This window comes from Suricata suricatta, chromosome X (genome assembly GCF_006229205.1).
Source record: "Suricata suricatta isolate VVHF042 chromosome X, meerkat_22Aug2017_6uvM2_HiC, whole genome shotgun sequence".
Lineage (NCBI taxonomy): Eukaryota > Metazoa > Chordata > Mammalia > Carnivora > Herpestidae > Suricata > Suricata suricatta.
Genome location: NC_043717.1, coordinates 23,247,151 through 23,269,049, shown reverse-complemented (window position 1 = coordinate 23,269,049; position 21,899 = coordinate 23,247,151). Strand labels below are relative to the sequence as shown.

At 35.5% G+C, this 21,899-nt stretch overlaps 1 protein-coding gene across 1 annotated transcript in view; it reads right to left on the bottom strand.

Moving 5' to 3' along the window:
• Window positions 1-16,027, bottom strand: part of IL1RAPL1 (interleukin 1 receptor accessory protein like 1) — a 641,707-nt gene extending 625,680 nt beyond the window's left edge. The window contains exons 1-2 of the mRNA XM_029929632.1: window positions 15,949-16,027; window positions 15,429-15,708 (exon numbers count right to left, since the gene is read on the bottom strand). Coding sequence (XP_029785492.1) covers window positions 15,429-15,708; window positions 15,949-16,027 — 359 coding nt within the window. The remainder of the gene's footprint in view (window positions 1-15,428; window positions 15,709-15,948) is intronic.
• Between the last annotated feature and the right edge of the window lie 5,872 nt (window positions 16,028-21,899).

The following is a 21,899-nucleotide window of genomic DNA, read 5'->3' as shown; positions in this document are numbered from 1 at the left end:
GGTGAAATATGTGAATCTCACAGTGACCACAAAGCAAAAATATATAGCAAATATGCAAAAGAATATGATATCTAAACATAAAAATCGAAACATAAAAATAAAGAAGATGAGAAAGGAATGTAAATATAACCAGAAGATCATCAAACCACAAAGGAAGAGGTAGAGAGAAGAAAGGAGGAAAGAATAACCTCAAGGAGAGCCAGAAAACAATGAACAAGATGATGATAAGTACATACCTGTCAATAAGTATTTTTTAAATATTTTTTTTATTTCAGTGTGCTTGACAGACAATGTTACATTAGTTTCAGATATATGAAATAGTAATTTGACAAATTTATATATTACACTATGTTCAACACAAGTGTAGCTACCGTCTGTCACCTTACATTGGCTCTATATTGACTATTGAATATTACTGACAATATTATTTATGTTGTGCCTTTTATTCCTGTGATTTAGTCATCCCATAACTGGAAGCCTGTATCTCTCACTCCCCTTCACTCATTCTGCTCATCTCCCCACCACCCTCTCTCTGGTAACCATCAGTTAGTTCTCTTTATTTACAGATATGATTCTGTTTTAAATGTAAACAGACTAAATTCTCTAACGAAAAGACACAGAGTAACTGAAAGGATAAAAATAAAGACACATCTATATGCTGCCAACAAGAAACTCACTTCAGAAGTAAGGACACACACAAGACTGAGAGTGAAGGAATGAGAAAATACATTCCATGGAAATGAAAACAAAAATAATGCAAGTGTAATAATACACACATCAGGCAAAACAGACTCCAAAACAGATTATGATAAAAGACCAAAAGGGGTACTACATAATGATAAAGGGGTCAATCCATCAAAAATATATAACACTTATAAATATATATGCCTTCAACATAGAAGCACATTTATATATATTGTAAATATTAATAGATCTAAAGGGAGAAACTTATAGCAATACAATAATAGGAGAGCATTTTAATAACAATTGAATGAATGAATTAATCATCCAGAGAAATAAATCAATAAGAAAACATTGGTTTTAAATGACACAATAGACCAGATGGACTTGATAGATATATAGAGAACATTCCACTCAAGAGTAGCAAAATACACATTCTTCTCAAATGCACATGGGTTATTACACAGGAGCAATCACCTATTAGGCCACAAAACAAGTCTCAGTAAATTCAACAAGAATGAAATCATATTAAACATATTTATCAACCACAATCGTATACAACTAGAAATCAATTACAACAAGAAAACTGTTATAGATAGTTACATAGAGATTAAATATCATGTTACTGAATAACTACTGGGTCACAGAATAAATCAAAAAAGAAATAAATACCTAGAGACAAATTAAAACATAAATACAACATACCAGAATATATGGGATGCAGCAAAGTTTGTTCTAAGAAGTAACTACATAGTAATACAGACTAACCTCAAGAAAGAAGAGTAATCTCAAATAAAAAATTTAACTTTACTTGTAAAGGAAATAGATACAGAAGAACAAATGAAGCCCAAAGGTACTACAAGGAAAGAAATAATAAAAATCAAAGTGGAAATAAAAGAAATGAAGACTAAAAAGACAAAAGAAAATACCAGTTAAACTAAGAGGTGGTTCTTTGAAAGCATAAAGAAAATTGACCCATCTTTAGCTAAACTGACCAAGAGAAAAAAGGGGCTCAAATAAATAAAATTGGAAATGAAAGAACAGTTATAACTAATACCAAATAAACACAAAAGACCATAAGAGAATACTATGATGAATTATACACCAACAAATTAGGCAATCAAGAAGAAATGAAAAAATTCATAGCAATTTACAATCTTCTAAGACTACATCATGAAGAAATAGAAAATATGAACAGATAAATTACTAGTAAGGAGTTGAATCAATAATTAAAAACCTCCCAACAAACAAAAGTGTAGGACCAGACAGCTTCAGTGGTGAATTCTACCAAACATTCGAAGATTTAAGAACTATCCTTCTCAAAATCTTCAAAAAAATGAAGAGGGAACACTTCCAAACTCATTTTGAGCGACCAGCATTGCCCTGCTATTGAACCAGACAAGGACACCACAATTATAGAAAATTACAGGCCAAAATCCCTGATGAACATAGACACAAAAACCCTCAACAAAATATTAACAACCTCAATTCAACAATGCATTAAAAAATCATATAGCATGATCAAATGGGATTTATTCTAGGAATGCAAGGATGGTTCAATACCTTCAAATCAATATGATATACCACAGTAACAAAATAAAGGATAAAAATCATATGACCATTTCAATAGATGCAGAAAAACATCTGACCAAACTCAACATCCATTTATTATAAAACTTTCATCAAAGTAGGTGAAAAGGACACATACCACAACATAATAAAGGTCATATATGGCAAACCCACAGATAACATCACACTCAACTGTGAAAAGTTTAAAGCTTTTCTTCTAAGTTAAGGAAGAAAACAATGATGACAACTCTAGTCACTTATAATCAACATAATTTTGGGAGTTCTAAACAAAGAAATTAGTTAAGAATAAAAAAAGATATACAAACTGGAAACAAAGAAGTGAAACTGTCCTATTTGCAAATGACATGATACTACATATAGAAAACCCTAAAGACTATACCAAAAGACTGTCATAACTAATGAATGAATTCAGTAAAGTTGAAAGTACAAAATCAATATACAGAAATCCATTACATTTCTACACTAAAAATCAATGAATGGAAAGCTAAATTAAGACAACAGTCCCATTTATAAATGCATCAAAAAGATTAAAATATATAGCAACAAATATAACCAAGGAGGTAAAAGACCCATACATTGAAAACTGTAAAACAATGATGAGACAAAGTGAAGAAGACACAATGGAAAGATATTCACTGCTCGTGAATTTGAGACATCATCTCACACTTGTTACAATGGCTGGTATCAAAAAGACAAAAAATATGTGTTGGTGAAGATGTAGAGAAAGGGGAAGGCTCAGGTACTGTTTGTGGGAATGTAAATTAGTGTAGCTACTATGGAAAATAATATGGAGGTTCCTGAAAAAACTGAAAGTAGAACTACCATGTATTACAGCAATTCCACTTCTGAGTATTTATCCAAGAAAATCCAAAAAAATCCAAAAACACGAATTTGAAAAGACATATGGACCCCTAAGATGAGTGCAGCATTATTTACCATAGCCAAGATAAGGAAACAACAGAAGGGCCCATCAATGGATGAATGGGTAAAGAATATGTGCTATCTATATAAAATGGAATAATATTCAGCTACAGACAAGAAGGTAATCTTACCATTTTAACAACATGGATGGACCTTGGGGGTATTATGCTAAGTGAAATAAGTCAGAAAAAGACAAATACAATATGATTTCATTTATATGTGGAATCTAAGAAATAAAACAAAGCAAAACTCATAGATTCAGAGAAGAGACTGATGGTTATCAGAGGGGAAGAGGTTGCAAAGTGGTTAAAATGGGAGAAGGGGGTCATTCGAATGATGACAGATGGTAACTAGACTTACTGTGTGATCCCTTCATATTGTATACAAAGATATAATCATTATGTTGTATACCTGAAATTAACATAATGCTATATACCAGTTTTACCTCAAATTTCAAAAGCTAAGCTAATTGTGGAAAGGAAAATAAATACGAGCAAAGTATTGACTTCAGTAAGTTTTTAGAAAGAGACTAATGAGTAGACCAAGAGAGAACCTAGAAAGTACCCCATCCCTTTTCCCTTATTTATTCAAATGCATGTGGGGAAGAAATGATGTAATTATGCAAATGCATTTACTAGTGAAATGGCTTTAAAGTCCAGGCATTTTTATTTTCATGACCCTAATGATTTTTGGCAAAAAAAGTTTAGGTTTCTACTGGAAAAACATTAAGATGTGCCTCTTGCTATCTCTTTTCCTTTTATTTGTTTCCCATAACAATATTCAGTTTCTCAATATCCCATCAAGCATCATCTATAATGTAATTTTAACTCCCAAAATTGATCTCTAATATTTTTCTTTCCTTGTTATTTCCACCATTAATATTCTAACCTTAGTTCCCATCATCTCATGCCTCAATTATGGGAAAAACTCCTTGCCTTGTTTTCTATGTTCAAATTTCTCTAAACATTCAAACACTTGCCGCAAGATAATTTGAAAGAAATGTTTTCACCTTACCATTCCTGCTAGACACTTATGTGCCATTTAATACTTAGCATCTGTTTTACATTCCTCATGGTCATCCTTCTCACCATCATATACAAAACCCCATTTTCTAACAAAACTTATCTACTCACTCTATCAGGAATAGACTGTGTGTTTTTTCTTTGTTAATAACAGCAGCAGTTTTTGTTGTTGCCTTAAATATTTGCAATTTATCTGGCATTTCCTAGAAGAGAGGTCAGAAATCTATAGCTGCACCCCAAATCCATCTTATCACCTGTTATTGCAAATAAAGTTTTATTGGAACACAGCCACACTCATTTGTTTATGTGTTGTCTATGGCTCTTTTGTTGCTACAGCAGAGCTCAGTAGTTGCAATAAAGACTATATGACCTGCAAAGCCAAAATTTTTTATCAAGTGGCCCTTTACAGAAAAAGTGTGCCAACCCATGCTCTAGATCATTATTTAATTTCTCTTGTACCAGTCCTCATGCAACATTCCTAACAGAGAAAACTTTCTCCATTACACTTTCCCTAGCCATGTGTTTATTTTTCAAAGGACTGCTCAAATCACAGGTCTCTTATGAGCGCTTCTAAAAACAATCAGTTCCTTTTATCGTTTTCACCACATCCACTGAGATTATTGCTCATATTTTTTTTAACTTGGGAACCATACACAAAATTAGACTTAGAAAAAGCCTTGAATAATCTTGGCTTCATATTCAACTTTGTCTCTTATCCTAAGCTTTGTTGATTAGTTGTTATTACCTTATTAGACCAATTTACTTTATCTTAGTGCACCAACATTAGCAGTTAGCTTTTCTTTGGGGAATATTTTTTATAAATAAAAATAATAATTATAGTATAAAGCCATAACCACCAATGAAGTTCTGAATTATCATTGACTTGCATGCCTAGTGCATACTGTTTACAATTTAAAAATTTCCTCATGATAATTACCAATTATATTACATCATGGACTTTCAGTATGTTTGTAAAATATGATAAATGCATATGTTATATCCATGACTATAAAGGGCTAATAGTGATCAATTTTAATTAAAAAGGGAAAAACAGAATACATTAGTACTCAAAATTAAATGATTTATACCTAATTATTTTAGAAATGTATCTTTTTAACTGGTCTACTTATTCCATATTAATTAGATATCTTTTTGAGAAAATTCATAAGTCTCTATCTTCCCTGAAACATGACACCATTGATTTCAAAAAATTCTCAAAGCTTTCTCCCATAGAAAACAGAAAAATAAGACAAAGCCTTTCTTAATCCAGAGATCTAAGAAACCACCCCATCTTTACTCAGCGACAATTATTTCATCTTCTTCACACACTAAAAAAGGAAAGATATGGCTGTTATGGTGAAGACTAGTATTTCCTGAATGGTTTAAAAATCAGTAAATTGAATAGGCAATTCACATAGCTCTTGACTTTTACCTCTATAAATTGTGTTTGTTATTCCTGAAAACAAAGCACTCAGAAAGATAGAAATCTGGCTAATTGTTGCCCTGTTCATAAATCGACTGATCCTTTAGAGTACATTTTTATGTCTTAAATATGTAAAGAAAACTACATGTAATATGGATTCTATGTTGATCTACCACTTCAGCATGGTCTCCTTAAGCATTATTAGGATTATGTAACTGAAAAATTTCTTTGAAGTCTGTTATACTGAGAAACGTATGTTCCCACCAAAAGAGTAGAGGAAGTGTCTGATGTGCAGTTCCACAATTTCAATTTATCATCTATAAGAGATTCTTTATCCAGACTTGAAACCTTATTTTAAGAATTTTCAGCTGTACTGGAATTTTCTTAAAAAAGGACTAGCTTAGGAAGGTTTAATTGCATTTTTTATAACCTATAAATTACAGCTGATATTCTCAAAGGTATGCTGTGGTTTCAGTTAAGGGAGGTAGGTTAACAATTAGGAAACCAAGATTGTAAAACTACTTTAGGTGCTTAGAACACATATACAAATGATCATTAAAATTTCTGGGTAGGATATAAAACATTTATATGGACTTTGATTGCTCTGAACAAATTATAAAGACTCCTTGGGGGTGTAAATGATTAGGACTTTCTAAAATGACAATGACATTATTTATCCTTTGATCCAAGAATGACTTCATTTTTAAATAATAGTCACATAAAATAACTATTAAAAATTATATTCTATCATATAGATTAAAATTAATGACTTAAATTATTTATACTATAGTTATAGTAGTTACTTGTTATGGGTCTTTTAGGCTTAACATAATACTTTCTACTCTCACTTGGGGAAAGGGAGGGTGAATTACAGGGAAAGAATAAAATAAACTCCTGTACCAAAAATCATAATATAGGATAAATGGTTCATAAATTCTGTTAGTTTCAGATAAGTGACATCACAAAAAAATAGAATTCTTTAATTCTCTCATGGAAAACTGTAGAAATCAGAAAATGGTATAATTTTGACCACAGTAGTGTTTTCCACTAAGTATTCTAACAACACTAACCCTTAACTGTGAAATAACACAAATTATTTAATTCCCTGACTTTTTCTGGGTGCCTTCTCTGTGACAAACACTAACTCAAATTGATTCTGAGGGGGAAAACATACCAGCGATAGTAAGTCTGGGATATAGTGCATTCTCGGTCATCAAGAGAAGGTAGCTCAGAAAGTCTATGAGGCATACCCTATGACTAACTAGGCAAAGGAGTGTTACAAATCTTTAGTACATTGTCTTCCAGCATTTTGACTAGAACAGCATTGTGACTAGAACACTAGAAAGGCATTTGTCTTACAGATATTTGTAGGTATGGCTACTGCCCAATGGAGTGGATTACAATTTAATAAAAGGCTCATAGCATTTTAAGGAACCATACTTGCATATACTAACAAAGACAGATAAAGTTCAAATTGAAAGAGGTCTCTGGGCCCTTTACTGTCTGTGAAAAAGTAGACCATGTGCTCAAGAGCCACAGAGAACCTCTCCCATAAACAGAACTGAGCCCTAATCAAGAAACTGGTGATAAGTACCCAGCTGGATTTTAGAACTGCTATGGGCCAATGACTGCTCTGTATCTCCCATTTTCCTGCCTCCATTTCAAAAGGGACTATTTGGTTATTTTATCCCTGACTGACCATGGTATGTTGGGTGTGTGAGAGTTATGTTCCATAAAATGTCTCTGTAGCTCACAGAGCTTCAAATTTGGAGGAGCCACTAAAGTAGCTGCACTTAGGGAACTAAGTATGAAGAACCTGTTTTACACCCACAGTGATTTAGATAATGAGATCTTGGGCTTCTAGTCTAACCTCTATGGCACAGTAAGACTTTGAGGGGGTTAGGAATGGGGTGAGTATACTTTGCATATGTAAAGGAGGCCAAAGGGCAGACTGCTGGACTTTTATTTTGGCGGTCCCACCAATGAATCACACACCTCATGGTGTTCAAGCGCTTGTAAAGTCCCCTGGCACGTTAGCTCTAGAGTTGGTGAATAGGATGTTAGTGATCATGATGCAAGCAGATGCTTGATAAGTGGTTATACCTTCTGAGTCACCACATAAGAAGTCTAGCTGTCGTGTTGGTAAGACAGTGGGAAAAATTATTTGAAGAAAGGGAGGCCTTGAGAATTCATGGACAGACAGGCTTAGGAACGAAACCCTCCATCCTAGTTCATTCCAGCCTTAAGGCAAAATCAGCAGAACTACCCATCCAGCAGGGTCCACACCACCCTGCAAATTCATGCCCAAATAGAATGGTTACCATTTAAGCCACTTAGTTTTGGAGTCCCCCCCCCCCCGCTTCCCCCCCCCTGCTCCGCCCCCCTGCTCCCCCACCCCCAGCATCATTGGTAACTGAAACAATGGTCTCTGCAGTAACTGGAAAAAGGTAAAAAGAATGATAAGTATATACTGGATTTTCTTCAAAGAGTAATTATGTATTATTCAAATAGGTAGTAAAAAAAGTATTTCAGATGAAGGGACAAAGAGTGGAAGAGTAAGGAAAATTCATACTTTTCATTTGGAAACAGCAAACAGGATGGTGAAAACATAGCACAAGGTGCCTACAGAGACAAACATCCAAGATGAGTCTGGAATGAAAGGTTGAAACTTGACTGTTAATAAGGCACATGTATGCCAAGCAGTCTTTAGACTTGATTTTGCTGAGTAACAGGCCCCATCAAAGACTTTTATGTAGAGAAATGAAATATTTCCATTGTACTCTGAAGCAGTATGAAATAGTAACTAATATAGAAAAAAAAACCTAGAGGCAGGGAAACCACTTGAAGCACACTGTATTCATCTGGAGAGCTGAAAGTGATATATATATATAACAATAAATTCAAAGACATTTTCAGGGTAGACTGGAGAAGTCTTGGTAAACTAAGGCAAGGTGAGGAGATTAAAAAAACAAAGATAAGTGCTAATTTCCCAGCTAGAGATCCTGGGATGATGGTGGTGATATTTACTAAGAAAAGAAGAGGGAGCACATTGAAGAGGAGATAGGTTCCTTGAAGTAGGTTTTGAAATAAATTTTGGCACATTGCTGAATTCAGTATGACTCATGAACACACAAGAAGAAGTATTAGGAAACTTCTAGTGCTTGTGAAAATTTTTGGAGTCACTTTTTGAGTTATCCATAATTATGTTATAAATGAAAATAGTGAATAAACAAGATCAGGTACTATGATTTTCAAGCTGGCTACACAACAGAATCATCTGATACCTGGATTTAACTGATCTGGAGTAGTATACAGAAATTAACAGGTTTTTTTTGAAATCAATAGTTTTTCAAAGCTCCCCAGCTTTTAAAATAAAAGCTTATTTAATTTCAATAAGGAGCCAAAGCTGAGAACAACTGATGTAGGATAACGGGAAGAAGTTGTAAACAAAATTCTGGTAAACACTAGCATTCAAGAACATTCCAAAGGAAAAGGATCCTAAGGAAATTTACTGAGCTATCTATCAGAGAACTAAGAGTAGAAGTGATTAAAAATTGATGTTAAAAAAAAACAAACAAGAAAGGCCAAGGATCTGGCAATTTGAAGTTCTATGGCCCTTGCAAGTGAAGTTTTCATATAATAGCAAAGAAGTCTAGCTGACTTTTATCATCTTCACTCAACTATTAAATCCCTCTAATGAGTTTTTAGTTACTATCATTTTCAGTTTCACAACATTCACTTGTTTTACTTTATATTTCTTTGCTGAAGTTTTCAATCTTTTTCATCTGTTTCAAGAGGTTTTTTTAGTTACTTGCTGAAATATTTTTATGATGGTTCCTTGAAAATGCTTGTTAGTTAATTCCAACATCTGATTCATCTCAGTGTTAGTAACTGTTTTGGTTTCTCATTCACGATGCAATTTTCATGACTCATTTTTAAGACCAGTGAGTGTTTTTTTATTATATTCTACACATTTTAGATATTATGAAAATTTGGATACTATTTAACCTTTTTTTTTTTTAAGTAGGCAATCCTCCTGATGAAATGGAAGATGAGAACTGAATGCTTATGTTTGTTCAGCTACTTCCTCAGTAGTGCTCACACCTTCCTGGTGAAAGTGTGTCAATGATTCACAATGCCTTATAATCTCCAGTAAGGGAGTAAACTCACTTCCTGTTGAATCCCACTGACACCACAGAAGGGATGGTGGGAAAATAGACAGCAACTAACCCTATCTCACACTACCTCATTCTGCCTTGTTTAGGGTAGAAGCTTTCTTTCCTCCCCACTAATACCATGAAAGAGGGATGAAGTCTAGCAGTGACTAGTGCTGCTTCACAGTGCCTCATGGATATTCATTACTGCTGGGTGGGGGGTGGAGGCTCAGCCTGCACCAGGATCCCAATGACATTATTCTTGAGGCAAAATACAATTCCAGCCTAGTTTCACCAGGCAAAGGATGAAAGATCAGCCTGTAATTCAGATGTCTGACCCTATTTCAGCAGGGGGATCATATTACTGCTGCCTGCTACTGCCAGCAGGGGATGGAAGAGGCCTAGCTCCTTGCTAGGCCCTGCCAACACCATTGGTGGGGCAAGTGAAACAGGGTGGTCATGTCATTTCCTCAAGTCCTGAGGTCCCCTGACAATCCTTTTTTCCATCTTTCACGGACTTCCTATGCCTGTTTGTTGTGTTGTTTCCTGCCTTTTTATTGTAAAGTGAAAGACTGGAAGAAAGGGGGCTACTTCATCTGGGTGGAATTCCATCGTATTCTAAACTATGACCACACGATCTGTAACTCCTGCATGCTTATATTCTCTTATATTATCTACTTAAGGGTAAAAAAAATTTTTTTGATCTTTGTAACCCTAGCATTAGCATATCAGTTAATGATCAATAGATGTGTATCATTGGGATAAATAAATAAACGTATTTCTCCAAATATGTACCTTATGATAGAAGCTTAATATGTATTTTCAATGAGAAAGAAGTTATTTAGTCTCTAAAGAGAACATCAAGACTTGGGCAAAGGTAATGGGTATTGAGGACACTGTGTTGAGCATGTAGGTGGTGAACGCTAAATTCAACTCCTGAAACCAATATTACACTATATGGTAAATAACTAGAATTTAAATTAAAAATTTGAATTAAAAAAAGACTTGTGAAAAGGAACTAGATACTAGATAGAACACATTACAGGTATGTCATTTAAAAAAATACATTTTGAGAAATGAATTACACAAAAACCAATCACATTTCTAATGGTATTAAAAATGTACGTGTTCACAATGAAATTAAAAAGATACTACCAGTTACAAACACACCAAAGAAAATGAAATACTTAGGTATAAACTTAACAAGATATGTACAGAATTTGTATGCTGAAAACTACAAAACACTAATGAAAAAATCAAAGAAAGAAATCCTAAATAAATGGAGACATCTATTGAGCTCATAAATTGGGAGATTCTACATAGTAAAGATAACAATTTTCCTCAAATTCATTTACAGGTTTAATGCAATTCCTGCCAATAGTCTAGGAAAGTTTTCTTTTTCTTTTTTTTTTTTTTTTTGTAGACAGAGACCATCTTATGCTAAAAGTGATTTTGAAAGGAATGGGCTCTACAATAGCTAGAACAATCTTGAAAAAGAAGGATGACATAGGAGGAGTCACCCTACTTGTTATTTAATCCTACTAAATAGCTACACTAACCAAGAGAGAGCAGTACTGACACAGGGCTACAAACACAGATCAAAGGTGTGGAAGAGAGAAATCAAAAATAGAATCACCCAAACATGCCCAAATGATTTTGAAGAAATGTGCAAAGGCAAGTCCATGGAAGAGGCATAACTTTCTCAACCGATGGTGCTTGAGCAACTAGACATCTATCCAGAAAGCTAAACCTTGACCTAAATAAACTTTATACTTTACACAAATGTTAACTCATAATAGATCATAAACAAAGGAAAAACAATAGAACTTCTGGCACAAAAGTTAATTAAAAACATAAGAGAAAATCTTCAGGATCTAGATTTAGGCAAAGAGTTCTTCACATCACAAGTATGATCCATAAATGGAAAAATAATAAATTGAACTTTCTTAAAATTAAAAACTTTTGCTCTGCAAAAAATCTTATTAAGAGGATGAAAAAATAAACTACAGATTGACAGAAAATATTTGCAAACTACATATTCAAAAAAGGACTATTATCTACAATATATAAAGAATTCTCAAAACTTAACCATAAGAACACAAGTAATTCAATTAACAAATAGACATTTCGAAGAGGAGAGATAGAAAATTAGCACTTGAAAATGTGTTAAACATCATTAGCCCTTAGGGAAACTACAGTAAGATATCACAATACACTGATGGTTACAACAAAAATAGTGACAATGCCAAATACTACAAGGATGTGGAAAAACTGGATTACTCATATATTGCTGGTGGGAATGTAAAATGGTACTCTGGCAAATAGTTGGTAGCTTCCTATATGCTAAACATGCAACTACCACATAACTCAAATTCATTCTTGGGTATTTTTCATAGAAAAATGAAAATTTATATTCATAAAACAATGTACATGAATGTCCACAGAAGTTTTATTCTCAATAGCCCAAAACTGGAAACAAGCCTGATGTCTTTCAATGAGTGAATAAACACTGTGGTAATGTCCATACAATGGAACAGTACTCGGCAATAAACAGGAACAAATTTTAGATACATACAACAACTTGGACAGATTTCGAAGGAATTATTCTGAGTGAACAATTCCAGAAGGGTACATAATACATGAATCCATTTAAGAACATTTTGAGTTAAAAAATAAATATGGAGAAAAGATTACTGGTTGTCAAGGGCTTGGGAATGAAGGGGGAGAAAGGTAGATGGGACAACAGGAGGGTCCTTGAAGTGAAGGCAGTGTTCTGCATCAAGACTGTTTCAATGTCAAAACTCTGCTTATGAGATTGTAACTATAGTTGTGTAAAATGTTACCATTGAGGGAAACCAGGTAAAGAGATTCATAGGATCTTTTTACGTATGTCTTGTAACTAAATATGAAAAGTACAATTACCTCAAAAATACAAATTTTAGTTAAAAAAAATAAGGTGCTAAGCAACTTAGTACGGTCCCATTTTGGGGAGGTATTAAAATACTCACACGTGCACGGCTTGGCTTATGAAATTGCCAACAGTGTATAACTAAACGGGGGGGGGTTAAAAGTCAAGGGTCAAGAGTATAAGATAATTTTAGTTCTTTTAAGAAAATAAGTTCATTCTTAAAAAAAATGAAAGGAAATTGTTGCATAGCTCTCCTTCATTTACTCTTCCATGTAAAATCAAAACAAAAATGTGGGAGGAGAAAACTGAGGCAAAAGCCACCTAGCAGGCCACAAAGAATTAGGTGGCATTACTATGTCCAGAATAGACAGGAAGAGAAGAGAGTAAGAAAGCTCTTGCTTGTTATGCTGATAGTAATCGTAGGTGTTTTCATTATTTACACCATTTCTTTGTACATATAGAGGTATAAATGCAAATCAACGTACGTGACAAGCCTTATTGTTAAACCTTGTTCACTGATAAATACGCAGAACGCTTATCAGAAAGATGACAATGTTTGAGTGAGTGCAAGCTAACTTTTTCAAACACCTAAAATTCTTTGCATATGGATTATTTAAAAACCAAGGGTTACAGTTTTGTAGTCTGATAGATAACAAGATGCCAAAATGTCAGTGACTCAATTAACAGCCTTGATCTCCTCTCAGGCCACCATCAAACAATGCTATTTAGACTGTTGTTTATAATGATCTTGAGTACTACGTTCCAAATTAAAAAAGAGAGACATATCAACACTGGCTTCAGATCAACTGGAATATCTGAATTCCAATAACAAAACTATCTTCTTTCTGCAGTTTATCACTTCCTTTAGAGTGCTGCTTGGCACATACGAAACTTTAAGGTGTTTGCCTTTTAGTTGTACCTTCCAGTAAAATGTAGACATATATGGCAAATGTCACTGTTTTTGCGACTTTTCAACCTTTCATTCATTACATCAACTGTAAATTCAGGGACATGTTAATGTAATTTCTCAGTGCATTGGGTCACAGTGTATATTTAAACACATCAAAGAACTGCGACTTCAGTGCTTTAGAAAGTCACATTACTAATGTGAACGCATCATTATTTTCCCATCAACAATATATAAAGAAATGAAGTGTTAGACTGCGGACATCCAGCTCAGTTCTAATCTCAGATAAATGAGGACACACATTTGCCTCTTTTAAAGAATCACCTCTACAAGCATGAACAAACAGAAATAATGATTTTTTAAAAAGAAACAAGAGTGAAATTAAATCACTATTAGTTGAGTGAGGAAAGTCAGTCCAAAGAGTACTCTTTAACTGCACTAGTATAGCAATTATTTACCACTGCCACTAAAAAATCTCTACTAATAAGAGATATGTTTGACCATAAAAGGATTGGTAGACCCGAAGAGAAAGAACAACAGTTGCCAAAGGAATGATGCATTTGTCCTTTTGTAATCCACTAGACATTTTCCCCAAGCAAACCTCGTTTCCATTCATTTATATTTTCCAAAATGAACTTTAGCCTATACATTGTTAGGGTTTCCAAAGATACATTTCTGTTTAACTTTTATGTGGCTTTGACCCATTTTAATGTGACTGGCTTACGGAGTCACATGTGACTTTTCTCCAGTCACACACCAGTGGCCATGACTCAGCATAAAGGTAATTCTTCTAAGTGTAAGTGGGTAGGGGAAGAGGATAGGCATGATCCTCAAACTGATGAGTGAGAGCTGCAGATGTGAGTTTCAGAAGTGAAAGTCGAATGTAGATTTGAAAAGGACACTAGGTGATTCTAAGACTTCCTGCAAATTGATCTACTGCATTAGATTTGGCTTTATTTCCCTTAGTAAACCAAAATGCAAAAAAGACAAAGATTTAAACATACTCTCTATATGCTTATACCCTGCTTTGCCAATGCTCTTATAGTCTAATGACATCCACCATCATTCATGCAGGGTGTGATTCACAATCCATGAAGGGCTAAATGCTTAAACTGAGATTTTTAACTGCTAATGTGTTACATGGATACTGTTTCAATGCATTATCATTAAGCAAACTACATATGTCTCTTCCATAAGGAGACAAAGATGCATGGATATGCAATGAATTTCTTTGTGGATAAAAGCACAGGGTTTCTTATTAACGTTCCTTTGGCCCTGAGGAACCCAGGAAATTTTTTGTATTGACCCAGCACTTTTAGCAAACAACATGATCTGGAACACAGCCTTATTATTCCCTAACATGGCAATGCTGACTTTGTCTTGCAGTACACATACGCACTTTCACCTAAATCATCTTTACAGATGTGTGTGAACCAGAGGTATCTGTGCTCTATTTGTCTGTGAAGAGCAATAACTAAATGTTACAACCCATTTAGCAATAAACTATGCATCCTTTCTGCAAGTCTTTGCTTACATTTTATTTGCAACATTTCACCTCCTCTATAAATTTTATTTCATAGTCTTTAGTAATTTCTGGCAACATAAGTAGATACCCAGATGGTATCTCTTTTCTCCATAAGCCAGAAATAATGTCTCAATATAAATTCCAATCCCATCTTTTTATGATCTAAATTTGAGAAAGCAGCAACACACACAAATATTGAGACAAAACCTTTAGGTGAAAGGGATAGCAGCAAAACTTTAGTATAAGAAAGCAGCATATGACTTAATTGATTCAGGAGAAATAGAATTAAAAGAGTACCTGATGACACAGGCATAAAGACCGCTGTCCTGCAGTAGAGTTGGCCGGAACCAAATGGAGTCTTCTTCCTTGCTCATTCTACTTCCATCAAAGGCTATTGGCTCTTCAAAATCTCCAGGGCCAGAGCTTTTGTACCACATCAAACTGAGACCAGCACTTTGGGCTAGGGAGTAATTTGCTCTGATATAACCATAAAAGAGTGCACATTTGATTCGAACAGGCTCTCCAACCAAAACTTGATATTTCTTGATATCGACAGACCAATCAGTGCATCCATCAGCTATAGTAAAAAGAGAGAGACAAAAAAAAAATTAGAGAAAAAAGTGAAGCAATTAGTTCATTCATTCACTGATACAGTCCTCCAAATACTTACTAGGCATCTGTACTGAAACAGATTCAACTCTAGGCACAGAGGATGCATCAATGGATATAATGCAGAAGGGCACTGAAACATAATTTACCCTATTTGAGTATTCTTTGAAACTGGATCTGGAGCATTGAAATATCTTTCCTTTGCTACCTGGTACTACAACTTTCTTAGTAGAGTTTTCTGGAGAGGCAGCGAAGGAGGAAAGGGTTTTGCTCCTTGAGCTCCACATGCTTCCGTGGCAGGGTTTTGCAGTGAGGCAGGCTGCCCCAGTACCTGGCTCCAGCTTCTCCAATATTCTGTGCGGGAAGCTGGGTCTCTCTGAACTCATAAATAGAAGAAAAAGCTCCTTGTGAGGCAAATGGGTTTGCAAGGCCTCCCACCTTCTGATGGCACCAGGTGTCTACCCCACTCAACCCTCACTCAATTTCTGCTTGAGCACCGACCCCTAAGGCACCTGACTGACTGATATCAGGAGTGACTTGCCTTCTTATGCTAAAAATATGTGAATTGTACCTTGTGAAAAAACTTGTTATAGGAGTTTCCTCTTTTGTGATTATAGGAGCAAATGTTACATTTCCTGAGAAAACCTGTTTTTCTTCCCCTCAAGAAAACAGGTATTGACCCCTGCTCACAAAGACCTAACTCTTGCCTTTGCTATGCTAAAAACTTGGCCCTGTATTTGAATGCTAAAGATCCTTTCATATTCCATATGATATGGATATGATAAAGATCTAGTCACCTATTGATAAAGGTTTTGCATGAGTCTTCCACCAACCTATGTTCTGGGAAATTTTTACATACCAAGAATTTGTTATCAGAAATTATTGTCTAAGGCAATTGCCACTTCTGTTTTGTACCCCCATACATTTTTTCAATGAATAAAGCTGACTCTTGGGTAAGGAGAGACATGCCTGCTTGGTGAGTGAAAAGAAGCCAAGGCTCTCTCACTCTCTTTTTGCTGACACCGTCCATCCTTCAGGGAGCCCTGGATCTGCTGGAACTGGACTCTGGCAATCCGGCTCCTGTAGTGCACGGTAGCCAGCAGCTTGGATATTGCTTAACAGAGCCTCAGCCAAGACACTGTCCCATGAACAGCTTTCCCAGGTACCTCAGAAGGTGAATCACTGTCAAATTCCAGAGGGCAGATTTCCAACACATTCTGCCATCATGGCACTTCCAGTGACGTCTACCATTCAGTAAGCCATGTACTTTCCTAATAAGGTTTGGACATCAATTCTGAAGCGGGGAGGATGGAGGGGGGCTTTCCCTTGGATGCTCTCTCAGCCAAAGGGGTAAAATGTCAGCAATCGCTCTAGTTTTTAGGGTGTTTCTTTTTGTTTTCCTCCCTTCCTTCCTTCCTCCCTCCCTCCCTCCCTTCCTTCCTTCCATCCTATCGACTGAATGTTTATGTCCTAAAATTCACATGTTGAAGACTTAATCCCCAACGTGATCCTATTTGGAGGTAGGGTCTTTGGGAGATAAGCATGTTTAGATGAGGTCATGAGGGCAGTACCCTCATAAAAGCATTAGTCCTTTTACAAAGGACACCAGGGTTCTCTCTCTCCCTCTGTCTCTCCCTTCTTTCCTCCCCCTCTTCCTTTCTCCATGGGATGGGGCTCATAGACAAGCCAAAAAGAAGGCCTCAGCAGAAATCAAATCAGTCAGCACCTCGGTCTTAGACTTGTCAGCCTCCATAACTGTGAGCAATAAATTTCTGTGTGTAAGCCATCTAGGTTACAGTAATTTGTTATGGAAGAATGAGAAGACTAATACATCTTTCTTTCTTACTAGCCAGTCCTTCATACTTCAGTGCCCTCTTACATTTGATACTTCTTTATATAAACTTTCCTTGTTAAAATTAGTGTGTGGTTTATCTCTCTGATTAGATACTCAGTGACAAAATCAGAAATAAATATTTTACAGCCAAATAAGGCAAAAAGAAATGTAACAAAAGTAGGTCAAGTTCTGGTAGTGGTTTCACAGACAGACCTAGAGGTAGACAATCTCTTTACTCTGCCAGACACATCAAGGGAAGCGTCAAGTAGAAACCATGGTAAAAAATGCGGCTGATGGGGGCGGGGCCTGGTTGGGTTTTCTAGGTTTTCTGGGAGTGCCACCTTCCTAATGGTATCTTGACACCATTTTTTAAAATGTTTTATTTATTTTTTGATACAGAGAGAGATGGAGCATGGGGGGGGCAGAGAGAGAAGGAGACACAGAACTGGAAGCAGGCTCCAGGCTCTGAGCTGTCAGCACAGAGCCTGACGCAAGGCTCGAACACACGAACCTGAGATCTGACCTGAGCCGAAGTCGGAGGCTTAACCGACTGAGCCACCCAGGCGCCCCTTGACACCATTTTTTAATTACAAACACACAAAACAACAGGTCCCCACAGAACAAGTACATCCCCACTATCATCATCATAGAGGAACGGTGAATTTCTTGCTTAGAGAGGCTAGTTGCCCAATATTTAGTAAGTTAATTAATTTCACAGAAGTCACAATATACAAATACTAAGCAAAAGGGCAAGAAGCAAGAAAAGAGGGTCTTGTAGGAACAGTAGCATGTGAATACTCCAAGAAGAATTTAACTTACTACAGATTAAAAAGAGGTTAAACTAAAGGATCTGAGAATAGGATGAATAATGTAGGATTTAAGAAGAGGAAAATAATCAAAATGAAAAGGATGGTATACTTCATTAGAGCAAATAATGAAAGGACACAGGTCTGAACCAAACTGACTCCATGACAGGCTTTGAGTTTCCCCTCTGAGCTTAAAGGCCTAAGTTTCAGTTTCCCAGAATCATTAGACAATAACAGGGAAGGGTACATATTGCTCAACAAGTGACCACCTTCGCAGCACCCAATCAGAAGCGGCCAGCTAACACCCTTGACATTCCTAAGGACAGGCCTGTAGATGGAAACTGTGGATAGTTACCTGCTGTTTAATACTAGATTAACCAGTTATTCACCCCATGTGGGGGTCCTTGGCCCACCCTGTAATCGGTTATTTTCGAAAAAGCACTAAAGGTCATGATTGGGTCTCGCCAAAAGTAACGAACACTCTGGACAATGTGTATGGTTAGAATTGTTGCTAAGGCTGTTATACAATGATGACTGGATGACTGTACCTATGTCGTAATTTTCTGTAACCCCCCTTTTCCAGCCCCCATAAAAACCCTACCCAGCCTTTGCTCGGGGCTCTCAGCACAGATCCACTGCGTTGGTGAGGTCTGAGAGTCCGAGTTTAAGCCCGAATAGATGCCCTTTGCTCTTGCATACATGACTTGGTCTCCCCGGTGGTCTCTGGTTTTGGGGGATATTGCAATCTGGGCATAACAATAAGACACATAAATCTATGAAATTACCTACATTTCTTTTCTTAAAACAATATCTAACATCTAATAAGCACTGAACTATGGTTGAGTTCACAAATTTTCATTTACCCTTCACAAAAATATCTATTAAGGCTTTTGAACTAACTGTTCTCTCTACAGAGAAGCTTTCTCACCAAGTGCATGGCCTCCTCACCTCCTTCCTCCTTCAAATATCACCTCCTTTTAGAAGTCTTTTGTGACTACCCTGTCTGAAACACCAGATTCCTGGTGACTTATTCCAGGTTCTGCTCCAATATTTTTTGTAGGCCTTAATACTATGTGAAATTACATTATGTAGCCACTTTTTGTTTGCTTCAAGTCCCCAAAAGAATGTAAGCCCAATGAGGTCAGGGACTTTGTCCTTTTAACTCAACTCTTTACTTCACTGCTGTAACAGTGTCTGCTAACAAGTTCAACACACATTTACTGAATGAATGAATGAGTAGATAAGTTAGAAACTAAATTTTACAACTGAGGACACTCAATGCTAGCTAATAAATGGATGCTCCTGGATTCCCTCCCAGCTATGACCCTAGAATTCATTCCCCTTATCATCATAATACTGGATTTCCTAATTAAGGTATTTTCAATTTCACAACATTCTTTAATTACTTCATTTCAATTACCAAATTGTAGTCTAAGAGTCCTATCAAAGAGTTGTATTAGGGTAGTGTTTAGCTAGAAGCTTGGTGGACATCAATGCCCAAGTTACTGCCATGTCAATGACTGCAGCGGACCTAGTACACCATACTAAATAGGATAACACAACTGTACACAGAGATGTCAATGCTATATGAATTATATGTGATATTTATCAACATTATTTTGTATATTTGTCCCACTGCATGAAACAAATACTAGGTGGGATTTTATTTTAAACAGCTATAATTGTGGTGATAAGCATGAAATTATCTTGTTTCACCACTACATGAATTATAATACAATTCCAGAATCAAGTTATTGTAACTGAGGCCATCTGTCACAGAAGACATTGCTGCCAGTGAAAAAGGCTGAAACACCTTCAAGGTAGCAGTATAAACAGTGAGATAAAATTATCGAAATCCCAGAAGATTTGTAAGATAAAGCAAAAATGCTTGAAGGTAAAAACAAAAATATTTGGTCTAGAAAATTCTAAAAAGTTAGTAGCAAATTAAATCAAGAGAACGGACAGAGAATAGCATTGGGGATAGAGATATTAATACATACTTTCAGAATATGTTTACTCAGAAAAATGATGAAAGAAAACCATAAATATTATTGCAAATTAAAGTTATTCAGTACTTCATTATCAATCAGGAAAAGGGTTCCAACAGTTTATAGTCAAAAGACAAGGAAAAGGCAGAAGTGAAATGAAGAAATAACAGCACCTTTACTATCATTAGGCTAAATGTATGAAGTTCAAAAATACACCATAAAATCATTAACATGTTTGAATACTTTTTGGGAGAGGATGGTAAATAACATAAAAAATTCAATATATTTTCAAATTATTTGGATAAACACATTTAAATAAATGACGGGCTTATGTCTTTTTTTCAAAAATTTATTAAATAAAGTAAGTGAAGAGTTACATTTATTTTTTTCCTTTGTTAACATTGTTCCTTTGTTAACATTGTGCCTCATTCACACACCCTCACTCTGTCACTTTGTGTGTTTTATAATTTTTTCCTAAACTATGTGAAAATAAGTTAGAAACATAATGACATTTTACCCCTAAATATTTCCGTATGCATCTCCTTATGAATCGATTTTTTATACAGCCACAAAACATTTTTTAAATCCTGTGTAGCAGGACAACTCAAATCTCTAAAGAAAAGGTGATAATTTAAAACCTAACTCTTGATGACCAGAATTGCTACTGTTCTGTTCAGTTTTTCCTTACTTGCACACAAGCTCTGCTGGTTTGGAAAAAAATCATTCCAAAAGTATATTTCTAGACAACGTTAATTCCATTATGTAAGTTAGCATTACTATTATTAACATTATCATCAGGTAATTGGGTAGGCCAACAGTATGTCATCTGTTTTTTCTTTTATCTGTCTGTCAGAATAAGACACCTTTCTATAAGCCTCTCCCAGAAAGTGTACTCTTAGTATTCTCCTTCCTTGAGGAGAGGGTTCCATGGACATAGTCTAGTTCAATTACCCCTATATAGTACATATTCCTTCATGGTCAATGGGATTTTTTTTTAGGCCATAAAGTCATACTTTGGGGTGGGAGCAGGAAGCATTATATTCATTCACTTTTGTTGCCACCTATAGCGTTCTGGTAACTTACAGGAAGGCAGTGATGGCATTAGGATTCACAACTAATTCCTTTACAAGGATTTCATACTGATGTAACATTTCATGAACAAAGGCTACATAGAGTGGATGATGTAAGTATATTCAAATGGGATCAGGGAAATTTTTTTAATTAAGTTGCTATTACAAATATTTCCATTTCCATGGTAACCAGCTTGAAGGTTGCATTCCTAAAAAAAAAAGTGTAACCATGTGTAGAGCTTACACACATTACATCCTAATATGAAAACAAGACTTCACTTTTAAAAGGGTAAATTATATTAGTCTTAAAGTATCACTTGGGTATGTACATTGGAATAATAATAAAATGATTAAGACATCTATAATAATGTAATAGATTCCCCAACCGGATCCCGTTAACTACGCTGATGCATCTATACTCTAGCTACTTGGAGTGCTTCATGCTAACAGCTCACAGTTGT